This window comes from Bos indicus x Bos taurus, chromosome 6 (assembly GCF_003369695.1).
Source record: "Bos indicus x Bos taurus breed Angus x Brahman F1 hybrid chromosome 6, Bos_hybrid_MaternalHap_v2.0, whole genome shotgun sequence".
Taxonomy (NCBI): domain Eukaryota; kingdom Metazoa; phylum Chordata; class Mammalia; order Artiodactyla; family Bovidae; genus Bos; species Bos indicus x Bos taurus.
This window is the reverse complement of record NC_040081.1, coordinates 113340108-113363786: the sequence shown is the minus strand read 5'-3', so window position 1 is coordinate 113363786 and position 23679 is coordinate 113340108. Positions and strand designations below refer to the sequence as shown.

Sequence of the window (23679 nt, the reverse complement as noted above, 5' to 3'; positions counted from 1 at the left end):
ACCACGAGTTTAGCCATCACACCCTCCAGTGCCCTCCGCATGGAGCCCTCTGGCATCTATGACTCCCTTCCTGGGATGTCCTCAGCCTACACAGGCCTTCCCAGGCTTTACGCTGCTCCACACTGTCCATGAAAGTCACCATCAGAGCATCTGTCCGTGCTGTGGGCCGCCCTCATGCGAGCAAGTGTCAGGCTCTGTGTTCTAATCCCCAGTGCGGGGTTACACTGCATTCCCCAGGAGGTGCCTGGCCCGTCCAGGCCCCTCTCTGTGACACGGATCTGTTTCTCTGGAGGGAGTCAAGCATGCAGAGCAGCTGGGGCACACCCGCACTGCTTCCTCTGACTCATTCTGGGGTCCCCAGGGGGCCAGGAGGCAACCCTGGCTTTGCAAAAGCCCAAGTTCTCTTAGAACTTAGCATGAGTGCCAGTACCTGGAAATGGCCGAGTTCCCTGACCCGCACCTAGGCAGAGAGCAGAGTCAGGAGACTCTCTCAGACCAAGAAAACAGAAAGTAAAGTTCAGATGAAAAACCAAATCAACAACGACAACAAAAGGCAGGAGATCAGACAGTTTTTTGCTGCTTTGCCAGGACTCCAGACCAGAAGACTCTTTCTCCCTCTAGAGCAGCCACTACACCCCCCAACCCCCACTCTGCCTGGATGGAGGCTGGCCCAGGGCAGGGGCAGACACAGACATCAGGACAACCTTCCCTGCCCCCAGGCCCAGCCACTGTTTTAAACCCCTTCGTCCAAATGAACGCAGGTGGAAGAGCGAAGGGAGACACAGAGAGCTGGGAGGTAGACACCTCACCTGCCTTCAGGGCCCCAGAGGAGCAAGGTGGCACCAGCCCCCCACCGCCTGCCATGCCCAGAGAGGTGGCGGGCGCGGCACCTACCTTCCTCTTGTTGGTCGGGCAGATGTAGAAGTTGTCGATGACAGTGGTGACGCCAGGCTGGAGGGTGAGCTTGGTGTAGGATGTCCCGAAGTCCGACGACCTGTGGGGGACAGGATGACAACTGTCAGCAATGGGTCCCCGCCACGCCTGTGTGTACTGATGGTGTCTGGCACAGACTGTGTGCCAGGGGTCTCTGGGGACACCCAGGACTCGCCCAGCTCTGTCTTCCAGCGAGCCACCTGCCCCAAGCATTCCACAGTGTCCCACCCTGTCCACGGTCTGTGCGAGTTCTACCATAGCTGCATCACTCTCGTTAGGAAGGGTCTCGCAGGTCCTGGCCATGTTATTTTGACTCCTCAGAAAACCCTGACAGATTATGTCCCTATGTCCATCTTGCAGAGGGCCAGAGGGGATCTGTTCCTGCCCGAAATCACTCAGCTAACAGGTGGCCGACTCAGGATGTGCATAGTAGCCCACCCAAACAGCTGGCGTTCTGTTTGTTCTACGGAAGGTCCCTGCCACCCTGAGTCCTGTCTGCTCGTCCTTTTCCCTTTCCGGGCCGTGAGTTCCTCCAGGGAGCTGCACCCTCCTCCCTGACCACGTGTGCCCCCAGGGCCCCTGGGAATCAGACCCCTGTCCTCGAGCCAGCTCGTGGGCATCAGCACCCGCTCTACTCAGCAGGGCCTGGGGGCCAGTCCCTCCTGTCCAGGGGCCCATGTTCCTGTCTGTGAGGCAAGGGCTGCAGGAAGGAACCTCCGAGCTCTAACCTCCGCCCAGAGCAGCCACAGCAGCGGAAGAGATACACCCATCAGGGGCGATTTCACAGCAGCCAGCACATCTGGACATGGAATTAATCCTATGTCAAAACTCAGCATCCTCAGCTGAGCTCAGCTCAGGGACCCTGGGCCCAGCGCTCCTTGGAACCAGCCGGTTAAAACGTGCAGTGACCACAGAGCCAGAGGCACAGTCCAACCCAGGTGGCACTTTCCACCCCACCCCCCAAAACCGACATGTGGAGTCCCAGAGGCCTCAGTTTCTCCCAGAGTATCCAGTCTTCTGACCGGTCAGGAAGCTCACCCCGAGGTGGGGACAATGACAGGAGCGGGCGCCCAGGGCTGCTGAGGACTGCTGAGGCCCGCTGGGCTGCCGCCCCTTGGACCTGTCCATCTGATCGCCACTGAGACAGGCTTGGATGGAGCTGAGCTCCAGGGCTGAGGGTGGCCGATCCCAGCTATTGATGGGGCCTGTGTGGGGCCTGGGCTGCAGGTAGCCAGGGCAGCCCTTTGCCCTCTCTGGACTCATCGAAGGGCTGGGTCGGGCTGTGAGTCTCAGGCTCCCCCAGTGTGGCCGGGGTCCAGAGGGAGGCCTGGAGCTGCCCAGGGTAAGTGCCCCACCCCACCTGCAGTGCTGTAGCTCCATCCCATCATAGTACATCCTTACCTTTCTACAGGGATGTATCTCCTCCCTGCCTCTTCCCTAAGCCTGCCCTTTCCCTGAGGCTCCAGAAAGATGGGTCATGTTTATGGCCCTGGTGCTCAGTGGCCCCTTGTCTCCAAAGGCCTAAGGTTACAAGGTCCTTCCCCAGGCTAGGACAGAAAGCAGCCCCTGTGCCCCCTGACTCCTGGGAACTCCAGCAGGGGCTGCCCTCTCCCCAGTCTCCTTCCCTCAACAGGATCCTCTGACTCTCTACCCACTCCCCTCCCCAGGTATCATTAGGGAAGCACTTACTCTCAACACCTTGGCGAATTGATTTTCCTCGGGAAGGAGGAAGCTGGAGGCCCATTATGGGAGGAATTGATTTAAAGACCCAGGAAATTCCAGAACCCCCAGGGAAACAAACAGCTGTGCTTAGAAGCTCGTGCCTGGCAACCTCCAGCTTCTTGATCCCCTTCCCTCTCCCTCCCACCCCCAACAAGCCACTTCTAAGACCTGTGAAAGGCTCTGCCTTCCAGACACTTGGCCATCTACCCTTCCCTCCGTCCAGACACCCCAGCCCAGCTGCCTCCCTTCCCCCATCTGTGGCCACAGCAGCCTGTTCACACTTGCTCACTCAAGGGTGCCTGCTGGTGTGACCCCTCAGCAGGGAGAGTGGGACCCAGGCCCTGCAGCCTGGGAATCTATATTCTATCAGGGCCCGGGGAGGTGGCTGATAAAAAAGCAAAAACACAGCTCTGTCAAAGGGGACAGGGACTGGGAAGAAGCATAAGCAGGGTGGGGGACAGAAGGAGCGGTAGGGTGCTGTCTCAGAGCGTGGCAGGGAAGGCCCCTCAGACACTGGGCTGAGATGGGAAGGAAGGAAGAGAGGGTGCTCCGTGCCAGCTACAGACACCAAGGACTGCCAGCCACCCCCAGGAGCTCAGAGAGAGAGGCAAGGAACAGATTTCCCCTAGATCCTCCAGGAGGACCCAACACTTGCAACCCCCAGAACCCAGGCTTCCAGTCTCCAGACCGTGGATAACAGTTGCCATTGTCTAAAGGCAGTATGGTACTTAATATGACAACCCCAGGAGCTAGCACTGCTCCAGGTAGACGGAGGCGCAGGTTCAAAGGCCCAAGGACAGGGCCCCCTCCCCTCTCCTCTCTGGACAGGGACGGAGGGGCCTGCTCAGAGCAGAGTCCAGCTGTGGAGCGTCAGGAATGCCTCAGCCTACAGGAATGCAATCCAATTCCTCCAATGGCCACTTGCCAGGGACTGGGGACATCAGTTCATTCATTCATTCACTCTTTCATTTAACTCTTTTCTTTTATTTTGTTCAGTTCTTTTATGCTGTAAGCTTCACACTAGGACTGTGAACTGAAATTTCTGTATTCAAGTCCATTCCCACCACACAGGTTTATTGCAGATCTACTATGTGCTAGTCACTTCATCCCCTGGTGAGTAGGACAGACACTGCCCTGCCCTGTGGGGATGGCAAGCTGGCTGGTGAGACGGAGAGAGCAGACAGATGGACACATCCAGAGAACCTTGGGAGACTCTAAGGGGGACGTCACCCCCGCTCAAGGCCAGGAGCCATGCTCATTCCCGTCTCAGGGCCAGGGGGCATGCTCAGCTCCCATGCCACCCTCAGTCCAGTTCAGTTCCGTCACTCAGTCATGTCTGACTCTTTGCGAACTGTGGACTGCAGCACACCAGGCTTCCCTGTCCATCACCAATTCCCAGAGCTTACTCAAACTCACGTCCATCGAGTCAGTGATGCCATCCAACCATCTCATCCTCTGAGACCCCCTTCTCCTCCCACCTTCAATCTTTCCCAGCATTAGAGTCTTTTCAAATGAGTCAGTTCTTTGCATCAAGTGGCCAAAGTATTGGAGTTTCAGCTTTAGCATCAGTTCTTCCAATGAATATTCAGGACTGATTTCCTTTAGGATGGACTAGTTGGATCTCTTTGCACTTCAAGGGACTCTCAGTCTTCTCCAACACCACAGTTCAAAAGCAACAATTCTTCAGCGCTCAGCTTTCTTTATAGTTCAACCTCATATCCATACATGACCACTGGAAAAACCATAGCTTTGACTAGATGGACCTTTGTTGGCAAAGTAATGGCTCTGCTTTTTAATATGCTGTCTAGGTTGGTCATAGCTTTTCTTCCAAGGAGCAAGCGTCTTAATTTCATGGGTGCAGTTACCATCTGCAGTGATTTTGAAGCTCCCAAAGCATAAAGCCTGTCACTGTTTCCATTGTTTCCCCATCTATTTGCCATGAAGTGCTGGGACCAGATGCCATGATCTTAGTTTTCTAAATGTTGAGTTTTAAGCCAACTTTTACACTCTCCTCTTTCACTTTCATCAAGAGGCTCTTTAGTTCTTTTTCACTTTCTGCCATAAGGGTGGTGTCATCTGCATATCTGAGGTTATTGATATTTCTCCCAGCAATCTTCACTGCCCAGCCAATCCACAGATCTCCCATCTTGTCAACTCTTCCTCCTGAATTATTTACATTTCACCCCAACACCACCAGCACTCCACCCAGGCCCTCTTCATCTCCTATTGTCCTTGAGGGGGTCCCAGTGGATAATGGGATCAGAGGAGGAGGCGGCCAGTGCTGACTGGGTGGCTGGTGATCCCCAAGGTGGGGGCGGTGAATGAATTTCCAGTAGCTGCTGTAACAAATTACCAGAAACTTAGAGACTTACAACAAGACACATAGATTATTATGCAGCTCAGGGGATCAAAAGTCCAAAATGGTTTTCTGGGCTAAAATCAAGGCATCTTGATGCCTTGGAACACCTGCTGGAAGGTTCGGGGTGGGGGCAATCCATTTCTTTGTCTTTTCCAGCTTCCAGAGGCCTCCTGCACTCCTGGGCTCATGGCCCCACCTCCATCTTCAAAATAGATGCCTCCAGTCTCCGCTTCCATAGTCAAATTGCCTTCAACTACAGTACAAGTTCTCTCTCACTCCTATGATGAAGACCCTTGGGATTACACAAGGCTCACACAGATCATCCAGGATAATCTCCCCACATTCTTTTTTTGTCCAAGCCACTTGGCTTGTGGGATCTTTGTTTTTGGGTCAGAGATTGAACCTGGGCCCCTGGCGGTGAAAGTGACTAACCACTGGACCACCAGGGAACTCCCTGCTGTCTCTCCATCTTAGCGCACCTGCAAAGTCCCCCTTGCCATGTGACGTATCCACAGGCTTCAAGGATTAGGATGTGGTATCTTTGAGGGTTCCTGGAGGAGGAAATGGCAACCCATTCCAGTATTCTTGCCTGGGAAATCCCATGGACAGAGGAGCCCGGTGGGCCTCAGTCCATGGGATGGCCAAGAGTCGGACGTGACTGAGCACACACAGAAACAGCAACAGTCTTTGGGAGGTGTTACTTCTCCTTCCCCAAGTGGGCATTTGAGCCAGGTCTGGGGTACCATGAGAAGCAGGGTGAGTAGCCGGAGGGGCTACCATGGATCACGAGACAGATGACAGGGCCAGGGACTGAAGAGGTGGACGGACCAGGCGTGAATGGCCCCAGACGCCACAGAGAGCCTGGACCTGCCCTGCATTACAGGCACCATTTAGTAGATCGAAAGAATGCAAAAGATTTCATTATAATGTCATATTGGTTTCTGTACCAAGTCGCTTCAGTCGTGTCCGACTCTTTGCAACCCTATGGACTGTGGCCCGCCAGGCTCCTCCATCCGTGGGATTTCCCAGGCAAGAATACTGCAGTGAGTCACCATGCCCTTGTCCAGGGGATCTTCCCGACCCAGGGATCAAACCCACGTCTCCTGCGGCTCCTGCATTGTAGGCGGATTCTTCACCGCTGAGCCACTGGGGAAGCCCCATATTGCTTGCCTGTTGACATAGTATTTTGGATATACCGAACTAAATAAAATCTATTACTAAGATGCATCACACCCGTTTCTTTAATGAATACTTTTTTAAGAGGACTTTTAGGTTCAGAGCTAAATGGAGAGGAAGGTACCGAGGTTTCCCGGGTCTTCGGGCCCCACGTGTGCGTAATCTCCTCTCCCTGCCAGAGCAGCACGTGTGTTCAGCTGCCGCGCCCACTCTGACGACAGCATTGTCACCCAGAGTCTACAGCTCACACAGGGGCCGCTCTTGGCTGGTACGTTCTATGGACAAATGTGCGGCGACAAGGACCCACCACCGTAGTGTCACAGAGAGCAGCAGCGTCACCGCCTAAATTACCCTGGCCCCACCTGGGCACCCTCCCTCCCCGTCCCAGCCCCGTAACCACTGATCCTGTCACTGTCTCCATAGTTCTGCCTTTCCCAGAATATCACGTACGGTATTGGGATCATGCCGTCTGTAGCCTTTTCAGACTAGCTTCTCTGCCTTAGAAATATACCTTCCAGGTGCATCCAGGGCTTTTCAAGTCACCCGTTTCTACTTTTTCATGACAATCCACAGGTGACTTGCCTCCTATTTCTACCGGGCTCGCTGGTCTGGACACATACTGAGGCTGTGGCGGGCTCTGCAGGGTGTGAGCGGGGCTCTGTGGTCGGGTCAGCGTCCCCGTCTGGAACGCGCCGTCTCAGGGGGATGAGCAGAATGACCAGGTGAAGCGTGTTAGACAGTGTCTCAAAGCAGCCGGGAGGAGCTCGTCATCACTGCTATTTTAGGAGGACTGGAGTGACTGAGGGACGGGGGAGGAGCAGAAAGGAAGGCAGGATGTGTGCCCAGGGGGGTGGAATCGCTTGAGCAGGGGCAGGTGAAGCGTTAGATGGTGGGAGGCGGTGGAGGGTGACCTGTGTGGCATGGGAGATACTGCTCAGATCAGGTATGGCCCCCGGGGTGGCTTAGGACTGGACTGGGAGTCAGGACAAACCTGAGGCTTGCTCACCAGCACCCGACCAAGCCTGCAGGATGCAGTGGGGCTGGAAGATGGGAGAGTTCAGAGAAGCACATTTTCCCTGTGCCCACAGCTTGGGCCACCACTCACCTGGCACCAGCTGGGGAGTCCTGAGACCCCTGAGGTCGAGAGGTACTGTGGTATTGGGCTAACTGGGAATGAGGGGTCTAGTGGTCGGGGTCTGGGCTGTGCCCCCTTGCTGCTACTGGGTGTGAGCTCCAGGCACACCCTCAGGGTTGGGCATCGGTTTCCCCTTCAGGCACCAGAGGGGTGCAATCAGAGTCCCTGGGGCCCCTGTGAATGGAAAAGGCCGTGGTCACGTGCCCTTCTCCTGAAGCAGCGCTGCCTGTTATCTGCCTCCTGGCCTGCCTGCTCTGTGGCCGGTTTCCTTGAGGAAACCCTCACCCAGGCAGACCTTGTTTCCTGGGGGCCACACAAGTGTCCAGATTTCACTTCATTCTTTCCTCAGACCACCTGCTTCTCAAAGAAATACAAGAAGAACAAGTCCAGCAGGGATGGTGTCCGTGTTGAGAAGATTTATTCCAAGAAAGGAAAGTGGAAAGTGAAGTGCTGCGTGGTCCCTGCCTCTTCCTGTGGGTCCAGGTGCTGCCAGAAATAAGCATCGCTCAGTATGCAAACCAGAGATGGAAATCAGAACTGCCTGGGGTCACCCCAGACACCGGATGATGCACAGGGCAGGTCCCCGTCTCTTGGTACCTGGAGTGCGGTATCTCTATTATGAGCTCACCAAGCTTGAGGCACGGATGACTCAATTAAATGCTTTCCATTCCTGATTCTTCTCTAAGCTCCCCACAGCCCCAGGATACCAACTCTGAACCTAATGCCGTCGCCTCCTGCAGTGCCACCAGGCACCAGAACAGGAAGGCTGTGTGACCTACAGTGAGCAAGTATCCATCTCTGGGCAAGTTTCCCATAGAAACCGATCAGATTTGCCTGATGTCTGAACACCAGCCAACAAGCGCCCCCTGGACTTGCCTGTTGAGGGGAGACTCCCCGATTCATCTCAGGATGGTCAAAATTCCTGTGAGAGCTGAGCATGTCCAGAAGGGAGAACAGGAGTGAGGGGAAGAGGGAAAAAGGAGGGTCGGGTGGAGAGGGGGAAGAAGAGAGGAGGAGGGGAACAGTGCCCAGCCAGGGTCTCCTCTGGGCCAGGCTTCCTCCCAACCTACACCCTGACCTTCCCCAGTGCTAAGACCGTCTCCAGGTTCTTCTGACTGTAACTCAAAAGTCATCATCCCATCTAGATTTGTTCAAATTAAAACTTTTGCATAAAAATAGACTCTACTTCGGGCAAATAGATATATGAAAGGCAAGTGCAGTTGGAAAATTGCTATTTGTAAATTGGCTGCTTAATTGCTAAGTGTTTGTACATATGCACTTTTAAAAAAAAATTATTTAATTGAGCCGTTTTCATAGTCTATAATTATTTCATTGGCAAGGACATGTGTTCAGCTCCCGCTCCTCCCCTACAGGTGAGTCCCCGGCTCCGAGGATCTCCTTGGCTACCTTGGAAAACCACGCAGGTGGGAAGGGGGCCCCCCTGTGTGGCTGGTGCCACCGGCAAGCCTGTGGTCTTGAGCAAGGCCTGGACCTTGGTGAGACTCGGTTTGTTTATCTGTAAAAGGGACCAACAGCACAGACCTCAGACACCCACGATGAGACTGGACATGGTGGGAGGGGGGCCCGTGAGGTGGACTCACGGTCCCGGGGCCACCTGAGGGGTGCTGACCCCACACCGCGCTTGTGTGGACCTCTCTCTGGCCGGATTGGACTCACCTCCTGTGCCCTGGTGATCAGGACTCAGGACCAGCACCGCCTCTGCATGGTCACTGCGCAAAGCCCCTGGACAGACCTCAGGGCCGTGCCAGGGGCCTGAGGCCCAGCTGGGAAGGGACGTGTGCAGAGTCCCCTGGGGATCCATGGCACAGCCAGAACTCAACTCTGGTCTCCGGGGACCTCCTCACCTCCCTCCCAACAGAGGGGGCGTTGTGTGTTAGGACGGTTTCCCAGCTGACCACCCTGCTGATGTGAGATGAGAAGGGGTGGATGGTGAGGGGCCACCACCCCGGGGTTCTAAGGAACCGACAACCCCAGGGGCCCTTGTAAGATGAGGCTTTGATCTGTCACCCAGGGCAGACAAATACATCCTCGTGGAATCATCGAGGGAAAGATCTGCCCAAGCCGCTGATAGACTGGTCAAGTCATTCTAGAAAATTCCATGATGTGGCTTGAGATTTTGAGTGTGAAATGTGGAGTCAGGTGCCAGCTAGGTGGGTGAGCCGCTGGAAGGGGTCTCAGTGTGCCCTTGACAGGGCATGACAGCAGTGGTGGGGGAGACGCCAGTCATGTTGCCCTGAGGCTCTGAGACTGTGGTCTCCCTCCAATGGGAAAGGCATCTTGGGGGGAGATTAATAGACTTGCGGACTCACACGTTCTGGACACCACACCCAGGGCGGAGCTCAACCTCGCTAGGACAGGATGACCTCATTGGACCAGGAGCACGCCCTCCCATTTTACAGGTGGGAAAACTGAGGCTCAAGCCATATCACCTGCCTTGCGCAGGATCTCACGGCACCTACAGGAAGCTCAGTTTAAGCCCAGGCTATTGGCTCAAGTTGCTTCCTCTGCTCCACCCCGGGCTGTGTCCAGACATGCACTCCCGTCCCTGGGGGCTTCACAGGACCTGGCACTCACCCCGTGTGGCTGGACTTTCTGACTCCATCTCTCCCTCTCGCAGAGCCTGGCAGGCGATGCTCTCTGCGGTGTCAGCTTTCACACGCTGCCCTCAGCCCACCCCCACTCTGGAATCCTCTCAGTATTTCCTGTGGGTTTTCTCCCCGGTTTAAAGCTTCTCCTTAACTCAAGACTAGTCTTTTTTTTTTTTAATCTGTTTTATTGAAGTATAGTTGATTGGCAGTGTTGTGTTAATTTCTGCTGTCCAGCAACATGACTCATTGTCTTCCCTGGTGGCTCAGATGGTAAAGAACCCGCCAGTAATGCAGGAGACCTGAGTTGGATCCCTGCGTCAGGAAGATCCCCTGGAGAAGGGAAAGGCTACCCACTTCAGTGTTCTTGCCTGGAGAATTCCATAGGCAGAGGAGACCGGCAGGCTACAGTCCATGGGGTCGCAGAGGGTCGGACACGACTGAGCGACTAACATTTTCACTTCTGTATACTTTTTCATGTTCTTTTCCACTCTGACTTACCCCAGATGTTGGATACAGTTCCCTATGCTTTGCAGTGGGACCGTGTTTTCTACCCATCCTGTATATAACGGCTTGTGTTTGCTAACCCCAAATCCCATGCCATCCGCCGTCTCCTCTCCTCACTGGCAGCCACACGTCCGTACTCCATTTCTGTGCGCCTGCTTCTGCTTCATCCGCCGTCTCCTCTCCTCACTGGCAGCCACACGTCTGTACTCCATTTCTGTGCGTCTGCTTCTGCTTCAGAGAGAAGTTCGTTTGTGTCACACTTTAGATTTCACGTGTAAATGGAATCGTACGGTATTTGTCTTTGTCTGACTTACTTCACTTAGTATGATCATCTCCATCCATGTTGCTGCAAATGGCATTATTTCATTCTTTTTTATGGCCGAGTGATATTCCGTTGTATATAAACACCACCTCTTCTTCATCCATTCGTCTGTTGATGGACATTCAGGTTGCTTCCATGTTTTGAGCCCAAGCGTAAGTGCAGGCAGTGTTTCCGGCCAGCCCCTTAGCAGGGGGCCCCCGGTTTTCCGTGCCAGCACTCATGATCACATGCCAGTGCCCACCTCTCCGTCCAGGACGTGTCTGCACCAGGAGTGCCTCTCCCAGCCAGCTCTCCCACATGTGGTTTCTAGCCACCCTGCCACGTCTCTGTGGGTGCTCTGTGCCCGCCTGTGTTAGGTGCTGTGAAGCTTGTCAGCGGATCTTTCTAGAACGGAGCTGGGCTGGGCAGGGCCTGGCCCCAGGGCCTGCTTCCGTAGCCCCACCTGCAGCTCTGCCAACACCTTAGGGATGGAAAGTGGTGCAGGGCCTGGGACCAGGCCACCCTGCCAGGCTGCGCGCAGGACGGTCTGCTCGAGCTGGCTCCTGACCGGCTGCATCCGCTTACTCCACAGTGAGGACCACTTCCCTTTGAATGAACCTGTCTTATCTTTCAGAATCCCTGAGACATGTGATTCCTTCGGCTCAAGAGTTCCTTCCAGTGCACTTTTCTTGAGCGCATGTTCTGTGCTGGCTTCGTGCTGAGCGTGGAGGGAAGGGGTGGGGGGTTCAGTGGCGGGTGGTGCCAGTGCGACTATGCTTCCTGTTCAGATGCTGGGAACTCCACACCCACCAGCCAGCAGGAGCTGCCCGAGCCACTGTTCCTGGACGCTGCCCGTCCCGAGACCTCCTCACAGACCAGCGGCAAAGGGCTCACACCCAGCTTAGCAGGGGCCCACCAGGAGCCTGTTCTGGGCTGTTCCAGGGTCCACTCTGAATGAGCAATGCTCCTGCCATGTCTAGTGAGGAGCAGGGCAGGGTACCTGGCTCTGGGAGTCCAACATCCAGGAAAAGGACCTTGGATTTGGGGCCACAGAGGAGCCTGGAGCCTGGAAAGGTGCCAGGAGCTCTCAAAGCCTGGGGCCAGGGTGGGTGGCAGTGTGGTGCCAGAGGCTCCCGGGGAACCTGAGCAGAGGCTCTGGGGGTCCCAGAGAACCCAGGGGAGTGTCGGGGGCTCCCAGGGAACCTGAGCAGAGGCGCCAGGGGCCCCAGAGAACCCAGGGGAGTGTCGGGGGGCTCCCGGGGAACCTGAGCAGAGGCGCCAGGGGCCCCAGAGAACCCAGGGGAGTGTCGGGGGCTCCCAGGGAAACCAGGGGAGGTGGGGCCAGGGGCGGCAGTGTGGCACCAGGGGCTCCGGGGGAACCTGAGCAGAGGTGCTGGGGGCCCCAGAGAACCCGGGGGAGTGTCGGGGGCTCCTGGGGAAACCAGGGGAGGTGGGGGTGGGGAGGGGGGCTCCCAGGGAACCTAGCAAACACTCTACGTGTGCCTGCGGGTCTGAGGAGGGCCGGCGGGGGAACTGGCAGGAACCAAGAAGGGAAGGGGAGAAAGAGGGCAAGGACAAAGCAGGAGTGTTTTTCCAGAAGCTTCCCTGACTATCAGCCCCACCCAGGTGTGGTAGGGAGTTGTTTGCTCCGCGCGGCGGCGGCGAAGCAGCGAAAGCCCGGGTCTCAGGCAGAGGCTGTGGAGCGGCGAGGCCCGGCGTCGAGGAGACACCATGCTGCACGGGGACCTCTGCCTGGACCGGCCACGGGGCTGAGGCTGCTCTAGGTCCAGGATAAAGATGCTGGGTTTATGACCTCATCTGACCTTCATTCCCACCAGCGACCCTCACCCCACAAATGAAGACACTGAGATGCACGCAGGTGGAGCCCCCTGCCCGGCTCACATAAAGGACAAAGTGAGAGACTCTGGGTTTTCAACTCGGCATCAGCTCCTTCCAGCCCCCAGCTCTCTGGATGGTTCCGTTGGTTTTATTTCTGGGAGTGGGAAGATGACCCAAGGCAGAGAGGGGAACACCTTTGCAATGACTCTGTTCCCAGCTATGGGGTCTTTCAAACTGGGTTACAGCCATCGGGCTAAATGAGGGTCGTGTTGCTGGATGTATCCCTGGGCACTGTCCTGAGGGGGGCAGGGCTCACTGGGCACGGCCGAAGCCGCCTGCTTGCTCACCTTGACACACAGGCCTTGATCTCGAGGACCCTGCCCTTGCAGCCTCTCTGCACCTCTCAGCCGGGCGTACCTGCCAAGGCCACAGTGAGTCTGGTGGCCCTGATGGAGGGGGGCTTTGGAGAGGCTGGGGGGGTAGCCCATGTCGCTCTGGATTTGTTGGGAAGGACACACAAGCTCGTCTGACAGCGGGCCAGGCAAGTCGTTCCCTGGGGACAGGCCCTGCTGTGTCCAGCTCCTCTCCCCCGCTGCCCAGGGTGAAGCTCACAGACGCACACCATCTCCCGGGGAGCCCATCGATTTGGAAGGACGCCAGGCCCCTCCGAAGCCCAGAGTGTCATTTCAAATAGGAGGCGCCCAAATAGAACGAGACAGATAACGGCACAAATGACTTGCTGCCGACCAGACCACGCAGCTCCTGAGAGCTTCCCAGTTCCTCAGCTGCCTCATTACGGGTGGTTGGGGGGTGCGGCCAGGAATTCCCAGCAGGAGTGGCGGGGGGAGCAGAGGAGCTGGAAGAATGGTTGAGGTAGGGGGTGGGAGCCACAGCGTTGTTGGGGACTGAGGCTTGGCATCAAAGCCTGGTGGGGGCTGGGCCAGGTTAGGCAACCATCGTGACCTGGAATCCATCCTTAGGAAAATTCCTGAAGTGTAACGATCCACAGCCGATAAAATGTCCTTCCGGATAAGCTGACACTCTCTCCACTCTTCTTGGAATCAACAACAGGAAAAGAATCTTCCAGTTCAACCAGCAACCGGGTCCCTTTATCCCAGTGAACCTGTTCAGTCCTTGTCCACAAGAAAGCGTGTTTCTATATGGGCTTTACATGAGCCCACATTCCGATCTGACTTTACAGTTGCAGGGTCAGCGTTTCCCGCCTGCTGTGTAATATTCCATCCGGCGCAGGTGGCAGTACTGATGGGTCATTGGTCAGGATGGACTCTTTAAAAGCCTTTCTAAAAACACTGAGTGCCCACTACGTGCTGTGCGTTTTGGAAACGGGCTGTTATTTCTAATGTAAACCCCTCTGCCCCTTTCCTGGGATTAAGTCCCAGGGGCTTTAAGCTCCTGCATGGCTTTTAGAAAGTATATTCTTGGATCCTATAAACTCTTAGAACTCAGTAATTTAAAAGCAAGAGTCTTCATTTATTCTTAGGGGGTCCTGGCATAAGATGGTCACATTTTTACATGCCAATTCCCAGGTTATAGAATCTGACAGTCTAAATTGATTTTTTGAGTAACTGTTGACTCTACCCAGCTTCTATTAAAGGCAGCCCAGATGATATATTGAACATTTTTAAAGAGGAAAAGAATGTAAAGAGACATTAGCAGATGAGATATGGGCGATCTGGAAGGAAATTCTATTTTAAATGTTCAGAGGAATATTTCAGTACAAAGTACAAAAACTGAGTAGGAAATAAGATATTTTGAACACAACTCCCTATCTCAATAAACATCAAAGAAATGTTTGGAGTCATGAATTTGGGGACATTCCATTGACTTTTTTTTGAGGCAAAAAGTTCATGGAATACAGAACAAAGGTTGATTCAATGACAAAACTGAATAGATAATCCAGTAACCTACAGATTTCCGTTTCCAAACTGTATCCTTAAAGACACACTCTCCCATACCTGCCGCTGGGTTTCTGCAGGGGCCTGGCCTCACATTCCTCAGCAGGAGAACCCATGACCTGCTCTGCATTGACATTTCAAGGTCCGGGCAGGCCTCCATCCTTCCTGGACCTTGGACAAGTCAACCAATATCTCTGAGACTTAACCTGCTTGTGATATCAGGTGGCAATAATGAGAATAATGGTCATCAATCGTCATCCATAAATAATCATCAATAATTATTCCCCCATAGGTCAAGTTCCACGCTCAGTGCTTTGGTTGGATTAGCTCGCTTAATCCTCCCAACCCCACTAAGAGGCAAGAATGAGGCACCAACCCATTTCACAGAGTGAAAGACTGAGGCCCAGAGAAGCAAGGTAACCTGTGGGGGACCTGAGTGTGAACCCCACACAGAGTGGTGTGGCTCTGAGCCCATGGAATTTAGCCCCACCATATGTAACCCCCCACATTCTCGCCACTACTTTCCAGAAGGGATGGTGTGAAAGAAAAGATTCTCCAACATGTGTCTGCAAGTGTGACTGTGTGGGTGGGTGGTGGGGGGAGGCAGTCAATAGGGAGACCACCCAGAGAAGGAGGCCATGGCTCCGTGTGAATCAGAAATCTCCCCTTCCTGGTCAGGCTAGGGGCGGGAGGTGAGCCTGGCCTAATTCCTTCTGGGGGCGGGGGTGGGGAGCATGCCGTCTCCCCAGGAAGCACCCTGTCCCCCAACTCCGGGCACCCTGTATGCATCAGCCACGTGCAAGGACGGGGCCTGCCATAGGGGGTGAGACGCGCCACTCGTTCACACCCACGTGGCCCTTGTTTTCCCAGCTGATAGAACCTGCAGGCGTGTCAGCCAGACACCCAGATGCTCTGTGTCCCATCAACATAGACTAGTTTCCTCTTCTCCCACGTCATGCCAATCACCCTCTGAATGGCCGCCGACGTTTCCCTAGAACCGGAGTCCCTAACGAGGGCAGGGCCTGGGAAGGCTCACAGGGAGGATGCTGTCAGTACCCGTTCTGCAAGGAGAGAGGCGAGGCTCCAAGAGGGGACCCTTCCTCATGGCAGAGGCTCCAGCGGGAGCAGACAGGACACAGGAAGGCCACAGTCCCTCCCGCGTGGGTCCCCTTGCCGCTCTTCTGCGTGCCCACAGCCCCCTGTGACACTTGCTCCACCGTAAGTGGATTTCCCGGCCCCTCGATCCACCTGAATGCTCCTCGACGGCTGGGACAGCATCTGGGCAACCCTCTGGCCCAACACACCCCATGCAGTGAGCACCGGTAGATGCCAGTTGAACAAGTGCCTGAATGAATGATACAGTTCTCATCCAGACACCATCCCAGGTATTCTGACACCCCACATAAGCTGTCAGCACTCAACCCCACTGCACGAGCCAAGAGGGCCCTCAAGACCTCCAGGTTTCTGACCACACCCCTCCTATGCAAAGGACACAGGCTCAGAGAAGGGCAGTCACTTGTCCAAGGTCACACAGCAGCTGAGCAGCCAAGCAGCTAACTCTAACTGCGGTCTCCTGGCCCCCAGGGCAGTATTTCTCTATCCAGGCTGCTCTGGGTGGTTTTAGGCAGACAGCTGCAGGGTGGATGGTAGAATCGTCCCCACTCCTGCCTACAGTCGAGGAGACAAGACAGATCCAGCCCCTCGCCCCTCCAAGCACCAGAGACTTCTTCAGAATGCAGCCGGTGAGTGAGGTGGGAGCAGAGAGCAGGCGGTCTGCAGCAGCGTGTCCGTCCCTGCAGCCCCGGGGAGGTGGCAGGACAGACAGGCTTCCAGACAGGCTCTCAGCGTGCAGAGGAGGGAGCCAGGTGTCCACACTGGGTGGGCACCCGAGCCCGTGTGCCAGGCACCCTGGGAGAGGGTGAACCGGGGCCGTGGCAACAGCCTGAGAAGGTGATGGCTCAGCAAAGGCTGTGCGATTGAGTGAGCCCCCTGCAGAACTCCCCACCCCTGCCAGGCACTTTCCTGGCTGAGCTGGTGGCCAGCCTGGGAGAGGACCACGTCTTCCCTGGAGCCAAGCTCCCACAGACGCCCCCGTGGCTAAAGCAATCTTTCCAAGAGAGCATCCATGGTCCACATCATGCTTACGTGGACAGGGCGTGGGGACAGGCTGACGCCACAGGCTGTGTGACCAGAAGCTGGCTGCTCAACTTAGTAGACTTCAGGTGTCCCTTCCGTACCAGGCCCTTCCACTTGGGGTGGTCACAAAGGTTAAATGAAGTGCCAAACCCGAACCTTCTAGCACAGCCCCTGGCCCTGGAGGGAGTCAGTTCCTTCCTCCCTCTCTGTTCCCCGCCCACCCCTCCTGGAAGCAGAGGGTAGGTGATGATGGTGCAGTAAGGGGTTAGCTCAGCAGGGCTGGGTTGTCCAAACCCTGTACGCTCCCAGTAAGGGTCTGGCCTTTGACTGGCACCAGGAAGTTTACCTCTAAGCCCTGGCAAGTTCCTGCCTGTTCAGAGCGTCTCTGTTTTCTGAGGCCTTGAGCCAGTTCGGCTCAGCTCCCAATAGGATTCCTGGTGGGGTCTTGGGTCAGCAGGCTTCCCAAGTGCTGCTAGTGGAAAAGAACCCGCTGCCAACACAGGAGACACAAGAGACCTGGGTTCAATCCCTAGGTGGGGGAGATCGCCTGGAGAAGGAAATGGAAACCCACTCCAGCATTCTTGCCTGGACAATCCCATGGATGGAGGAGCCTGGCGGGCTCAAGTCCACAGGGTCGCAAAGAGTCGGACATGACTGAGCACTTATATAGTGGTAACTAACATATGATATCAACAGTTTATAATAAATATTAACACGGAGATGTGGGTTCAATCCCTGGGTCAAGAAGGTCCCCTGGAGGAGGGCATGGCAGCCCATTCCAGCATTCCTGCCTGGAGAATCCCATGGACTGAGGAGCCTGGTGGGCTCCAGTCCACAGGGTTGCACAGAGTCGGACACGACTGCAGCAGCTGAGCACACATGCGCACACTTGGGTCAGCGGGTCTCAGCCCTACCTCTGAAGGGGCTGGAGACCACAGCCAACCACAAAGCTTCATGACTGACCTTAGTGAACACTTGGGACACCAAGACTTGGTGAGCTTGAGCCTTTCCTGCGTATTGTCGCGAGTCACTGAGTCACAGGGCTCAAAGGATGAGGCCCTGCCCATACGGCCAGCCAGGGTGACCAGGGCCTTTGCACATGCCATCATCCTTCCCGATGCCCACGTAGACTGACTCCTCACTGCATTCCAGGCTCTGCTCAAACGTCCCCTCAGGCAGAACACCCCACCCCACCCCCCTCCCGGTGACTCTCGTGCTTGGCTGTGGTCCACGGTGCGTATTGCTACCTGACATTGCACATGCGTCTTGCCGATTTATTGTCTGTCTCGCTCTAGGACATCAGCTCCCGGGAGGCGAGTGCTGGCTGGTGTCTGGTTTCCCTCCACCCTGGGAAGCTGCAGACATCTCTCCCTGCCCAGGGGGCCCCCATCACTGACGCTGTCTTGGGGTTTTGTTTTATGAGTGATCCAGAGTCAAGTTTTATTTCCCCCCCACGGGCTGCTGCATGCACTGAAAATCCGCCTTCCCTCACTGCCCTGGGTAGGAACCTTGCTTGTTAAGTCAGGGCTGGTCTGGGCCTCGGGCTTGCTGCCCGTGGATCTGTCTCCCAGGCCCTGTGACCCTGTAAAAGCTGCAAGACCGCGGCCCTCACCTCTGTGTTCCCTGCTCCCAGCCGAGCATACAGGGGAAAGTGTGCTGATGTGAATCGGTGACGCCCAGACTGTTTCCATAATGGCAATAAACGGCAATCAAAGTGCAGTGAGGAGCTGGCCGCGTCCCCGCCTCCCGAACACCCTGTCTCTGCAGAGGAGCCCTGTTCCTCTGCCTCTACCCACGGGTGCCCTGGAATCACTTTGTGCATTTGGCTCTCCAGGCAAGGAAACCCAAGCGGGTGGAAATTGGCAGAACGTTATTTCTCCAATTCCTAAGAATTCCATTTGAGAGTTAAATAATGACAAGATGCCTTTAAGCGCTTGAAAAGTATGAGCTAAGCCATTCTCAGGGAAGGTGCGTCATCCAGCAAGCATGCAGAATTGATGGTTCCAACCACACAGGTCTGTGGGCTGGGCGGGCAGGCGGGGAGGGAAGGCTAGCCTGGGATCTGGGCTTCTCCCAAGCACGTAGGTGTGACCCAGTCCCAGGACTCTCACCCCACAGGCAGGACTGGCCACCCTTGCTCTATGTCTCCTTCTGGCTACCCCACACCCCGGGGGTCTGCCAGCCTCCCTGGCACTAGCCTTGCGGTCCCTGGCTCTGGCCAATGTCCTGGTTTGGCTACGCGTGGACACCCTAAGCTCCAAGCCTTGTGAACGGAGAATGTGACCCCTCATGCACATCTCACCCCTAGAACTAAGCTGGTGCAAAATTATTTTTTTTCAAAGGCCTGCAACTCACACCTGTGCCCATGCCCTGCTTTTTCAAAGTGCTTTCTCTTACCAGAGAGGGTCCCATTTTAGAGACTAGAAAATCAGGTCTCAGAGAGGTTAAGTGACTTGCTCACAAAAACCCAGAGCGAGCAGGTGGAGAGGCAGCTGGACCCAGGCCCGTCAGATCCCACAGCCCTCGACCTTCCCCTTCTTCCTGCAGAGGAAGCAGTGGCTACGATCCCCCGAGTGCCCCCGTGTTCCCGAAATAGTGCCGTCGGCTCCGCCTTCAGCCTCTCACCTCACCTGCAGCCTGGAGGGAGGTGTGAGAATCCGCCATGAAAAAGGAAGAATAAAGCAGAGGTTCCGGGACCGGAAACAGCTTGGCCAAGGCCCTGCAGTCATCGACAGGAGCGCCTCTGGGGACAGGCTCGGGTTTGGAGGGAAAGCTCCCACCCCTGGGGTCCCGGCCCTGCAGAGGTGTGGGGCTGGGTTGCACATTCTCTAAAGGACAGCCACACCTGCCCGTGCCCATCAGTCGAGGGTGCTGCCCCTCGCATGGTATGAATAACATGGAAAAGGAGGTGAACTCAGGCCTGAGTGGGTCCTGGGAGGAGGGGAGGAGGGAGCACTTTCTCTCAGGTCCTTGGGAAGCCTGAGGGTGGGTACCAGGCTGGTAGGTGAGGTTGGAGTCTGGGGGGCGGGGTTCTGGGGAGGAACCAGTCCCGTGGTTCAGGCTGGGGACCAGTGAGCCTTTCCTTATGGGATTCCGGGTTTGTTTTTGGTTGGACACCCCCGGCCCTCTTGGAGCACACTTCCCCTCTGTTTCTCTCAGTGACTGTCCATCCACCCTTCCTTCCATCCCTCCATCCATCCTTCCATCATCTGCCACCCACCTGTCCATCTGTCCTTCATTTCGTCCCTCCCTGTCTCCCTCTCTTCCTTCCTTCCTTCCCACCCTCCTTCCATCCGGCTCATACAACACACATCACCAGGTCCCTGCTCCATGCCTGGCCCTGCCCTGGCCTCTGAGGCAGGGACACAGAGATGCCTCGGAGAGACTGCCTCCAGGTGCACAGGGGCTGTTTGACGAGTGCCTGGGGGAGCCCTCGAGATGCTCTCCCGGCCACTGCCTGCCTGGAAAGTCGTCCCTGGTGCCCGTTGATGCCCTCGTTGCGTCTCCTGGATCCCAGGACCTGCTCCTGGGCTGATCTCAGAACATGACGCAACTTTTCTCTTTTAAAGACACCAGTCTGCCCCTCCCAGTGTCCTTCAGAGGGAGCCCAGGAATGAACCTCTGGGGCCCATCCCGCTGCCCACGAGGGGGCGTCCCATGTCTGCAACAGCAGGGTGCCACCTGCCAGGACCGGCTAAAGAAGAACGTGCGATTGGACCCCAGGGTGATGTCAGTTCGGTTTTCCTCCCCATTAAGGACATTTTCTCCCGAGGACAGATTCTCACCTGGAAATGGGCCAGGCCGAGGCGCATCTGAATTTTCTGCGTCTGAGTGTCTGGGGGAGCGGCAGACGGCTGACACTGGGATTCCAGACACAGCGAAGGGGAGACGCTCGATCTTTCAGCTCCGTGAGCAAACAGGCAGTTGAAGCCCTTGCCTGGCCTTGCCGGCGCCTGCCTCCCAGCCCCCAGAGTCACCTCCAGCCTCCGCCAGGTGCGCCTGTGCTGGGTCTGCAGAGATGCCCCAGAGCCCGTTTCTCTGTCCCTCTGGACACGGACCTCCAGTTCTCTTACTGCACCTGGAATTCTGTCTCTTTCTCTCCGTGGGTATCTCTGTCTCCCTAGGTCCCTGCGGGTCTCCCCGCACATGCAGCTCTGTCCTTGCCTCTCTCGGTCTGTCTGTCTGTCCACATCTGTATGAGCCAATCTCTCCTCCATTCACTCCTTCTATGTCCCCCTTCCTTTTTCCCCTAAGGGCACCCCAAGAGAGGACGACCCACGACAGAGAGGCCTGGGGAACAACGTGTGGCATCTCTGCCTTGGCCACCCAGAAGCAGGAACCTTCCCTGCAGCGCTCCCCACCCCAGGAGCTGACTGATGGCCTGCAGGAGCAGGTGAACAAGAATAAACAGAGGAGCATAGAGGCGGTGCACTGCGCCCTGGGAATAAGGACAAAGGAGCAGTGGGGAGCTGGGGGGCCATCTCAGGCAGAGCGGCCTCTCTCAGCGAGGGGACATTGGGACAGAGGCTGGAGTGCACCCAGGAGCCAGTCCACGTGGGCATCTGGAAATGACAGCAGCATGTGCAAAGGCCCTGAGCTGGGACTCCCTGACCAGGCTGCATTTCCCGGGCACGTCTCCTCTCTGGGGCCCTGGAGCTGGCCTGTATCAGGAAACCAGGGCCCATCAGATTCAGCCTCAGCCTGCCTGGCCGATGTGCTAACTGAGGTACAGGGGACGGGGCGGGGGCCGCCACACACACAGGAGCGCTGACAGCTGGGAGCGCCGGCCCTCCGTGCAGCCTCAGGCTTCCCGCAGAACTCTCTCGGCCAGGACTCTGGAACCTTCGGCAGGGGCAGCCTCAGTCCCCTTCCTCCGGTTAAGTTCGCTGGCCAGCCCCACACTCAGGCGGGATCCCACAAAGCCCTCAGGAAGGGCAGGCTTGGTGTCCGCGTCCCCGTCTCGACCTGGGGCTCTGAACACATCAAGGCCACGGACCTCATCAGAGCAGTGGTTAAACCCCGCTTCACAAGACGTCCCCGCACTGTCTGCAGACATCACGCTGACACTAATAAGGCAAATAAACATGGCCTTTAAAGATCAGAGGCACCGCTCTACAGTCTGTTACATTAAACTCAGCGTCAAGGGGGAAAGAAAAGACAGGCTGGGATTATTCTCGTCGTGGCAATTAAGAAGAAAAAAAAGGAGGAGGAAGAAAGGGGTGTTTGGAGGGAGGTCATCTCACGGTGCCTGAAGCAACAATAGCACTGCCTGGATGGAGGCTGTGATGGGGAGAGGCAGGCCTGGGCCAGGGCCTCCTCCCCCCTCCTCTGGCTCCATGCACACGCTCGGGGTGCCCTCCTGAGACACAGCCTCTCCCGGGGCCCCCAGGACACAGTCCCTTAAGGTGGGAAGGCCAAACCTTCTCCCAGCGCCTGACGGGATCACGGCCAAGAGGAGAGCCTGGCTTTCCTGGCCTCCTCGCAAGGCTGTTTTCTCTGCCTGGCCTACACAGCCATCCCCAGCCAGCAAAGCCTTTTCCTGGGGGCTTATCCAGCCCTCCTGAAGCCTCGTGGTTCCCATCTGTGAGATGGGAATGGTGAGGATGTCCTCCCCGTGGGGTCTGCCTCAGAGTCCTCCTGTTGGGGCGAATGAGCAGAGTAGACTTGGAAGGGTTTTCCTGGCTGTGCCACCAGCCCCCTATCTTCCTCCGAGTCATCCTCTGACCTGCTCTACTGTGAGCCCCAGGAGCCCCGGCCTTTTTCCAGCCTGTCCACTTCCCAGCCCACTTCCTGTTGGGTTCAGCCAATGGGAGGCTCTGGTGGGAGGCCAGAGGGTGGGAGGAGCGAGAGTTCAGTTCAGTTCAGTTCAGTTCAGTCGCTCAGTCGTGTCCGACTCTTTGCGACCCCAGGGACTGCAGCACGCCAGGCCTCCCTGTCCATCACCAACTCCCGGAATTTACTCAAACTCTTGTCCATTGAGTCGGTGATGCCATCCAACCATCTCATCCTCTGTTGTCCCCTTCTCTTCCCGCCCTCAATCCCTCCCAGCATCAGTCTTTTCCAATGAGTCAGTCAGTTCTTTGCATCAGGTGGCCAAAGGATTGGAGGTTCAGCTTCAGCATCAGTTCTTCCAATGAATATTTAGGACTGATCTCCTTCAGAATGGACTGGTTGGATCTCCTTGCAGTCCAAGGGACTCACAAGAGTCTTCTCCAACACCACAGTTCAAAAACATCAATTCTTCGGTGCTCAGCTTTCTTTACGGTCCAACTCTCACATTCATACATGACCACTGGAAACACCATAGCTTTGACTAGACGGACCTTTACAGGCAAAGATTGGAGAACTCAGGGTTATTTCTCCCTCTGCCTCCAAGGTGTCTCCAGTGGAGGCTGCCTCTGCTCCTGCTCTGGTCCCTGCTAGCCCCGGCCCCTGGCTTGCGGGAACACCACCCTCTGTTTTTGTCCTCCTGCTGCAGAGGAGGCAGCGAACCCCACCGGCCTCGTCTCAGCGGCCTCCCTGCCCCAGGCGGCTCCCGGCCTCACCATCACAAGGTAACCTACTCTCTGTTCCCTGCATCTCAAGCAGGTGGGCCTTGTCATAGGCTGTCTCCAGCTTCCCAGGTGGTGCTCGTGGTAAAGAACCCGCCTGCCAATGCAGGAGACGTAAGAGACCTGGGTTTGATCCCCTGGAGGAAAGCAGGGCAGCCCACTCTGGCATTCTTGCCCGGAGACTCCCAAGGACAAAGGAGCCTGGTGGGCAACAGTCCACGGGGTTGCAAAGAGTTGGACACGCCTGAAGTGACAGTGAGTACCACACGTGCTGTCTCCACAGAGATGTAACAGTGAGCAATGACGCTACTGTATGTATTCCACGTGTCCAGCATGGCCCGGGGCTCCTTCATGCCCTGCTCGCTGCGACACGCCTTCCCAGGGAACAGGGACCCCTCACGGGTCACCGCCAGGCTTCCCGTTAGCCCTGCCATGCTCCAGCCCTTTCTTCTCTTTTCTATTTTGTCTTCTTTCTGTGATAGTCTCTGTCGCTTTCTA

General features: G+C 56.2%; 1 protein-coding gene across 2 annotated transcripts in view; it reads right to left on the bottom strand.

Moving 5' to 3' along the window:
- SORCS2 (sortilin related VPS10 domain containing receptor 2) overlaps positions 1-23679 on the bottom strand; it is a 495738-nt gene that overhangs the window by 189554 nt on the left and 282505 nt on the right. For both annotated transcript variants that reach the window (XM_027545110.1, XM_027545111.1), the window contains exon 3: positions 895-994. In XM_027545110.1, coding sequence (XP_027400911.1) covers positions 895-994 — 100 coding nt within the window. The remainder of the gene's footprint in view (positions 1-894; positions 995-23679) is intronic.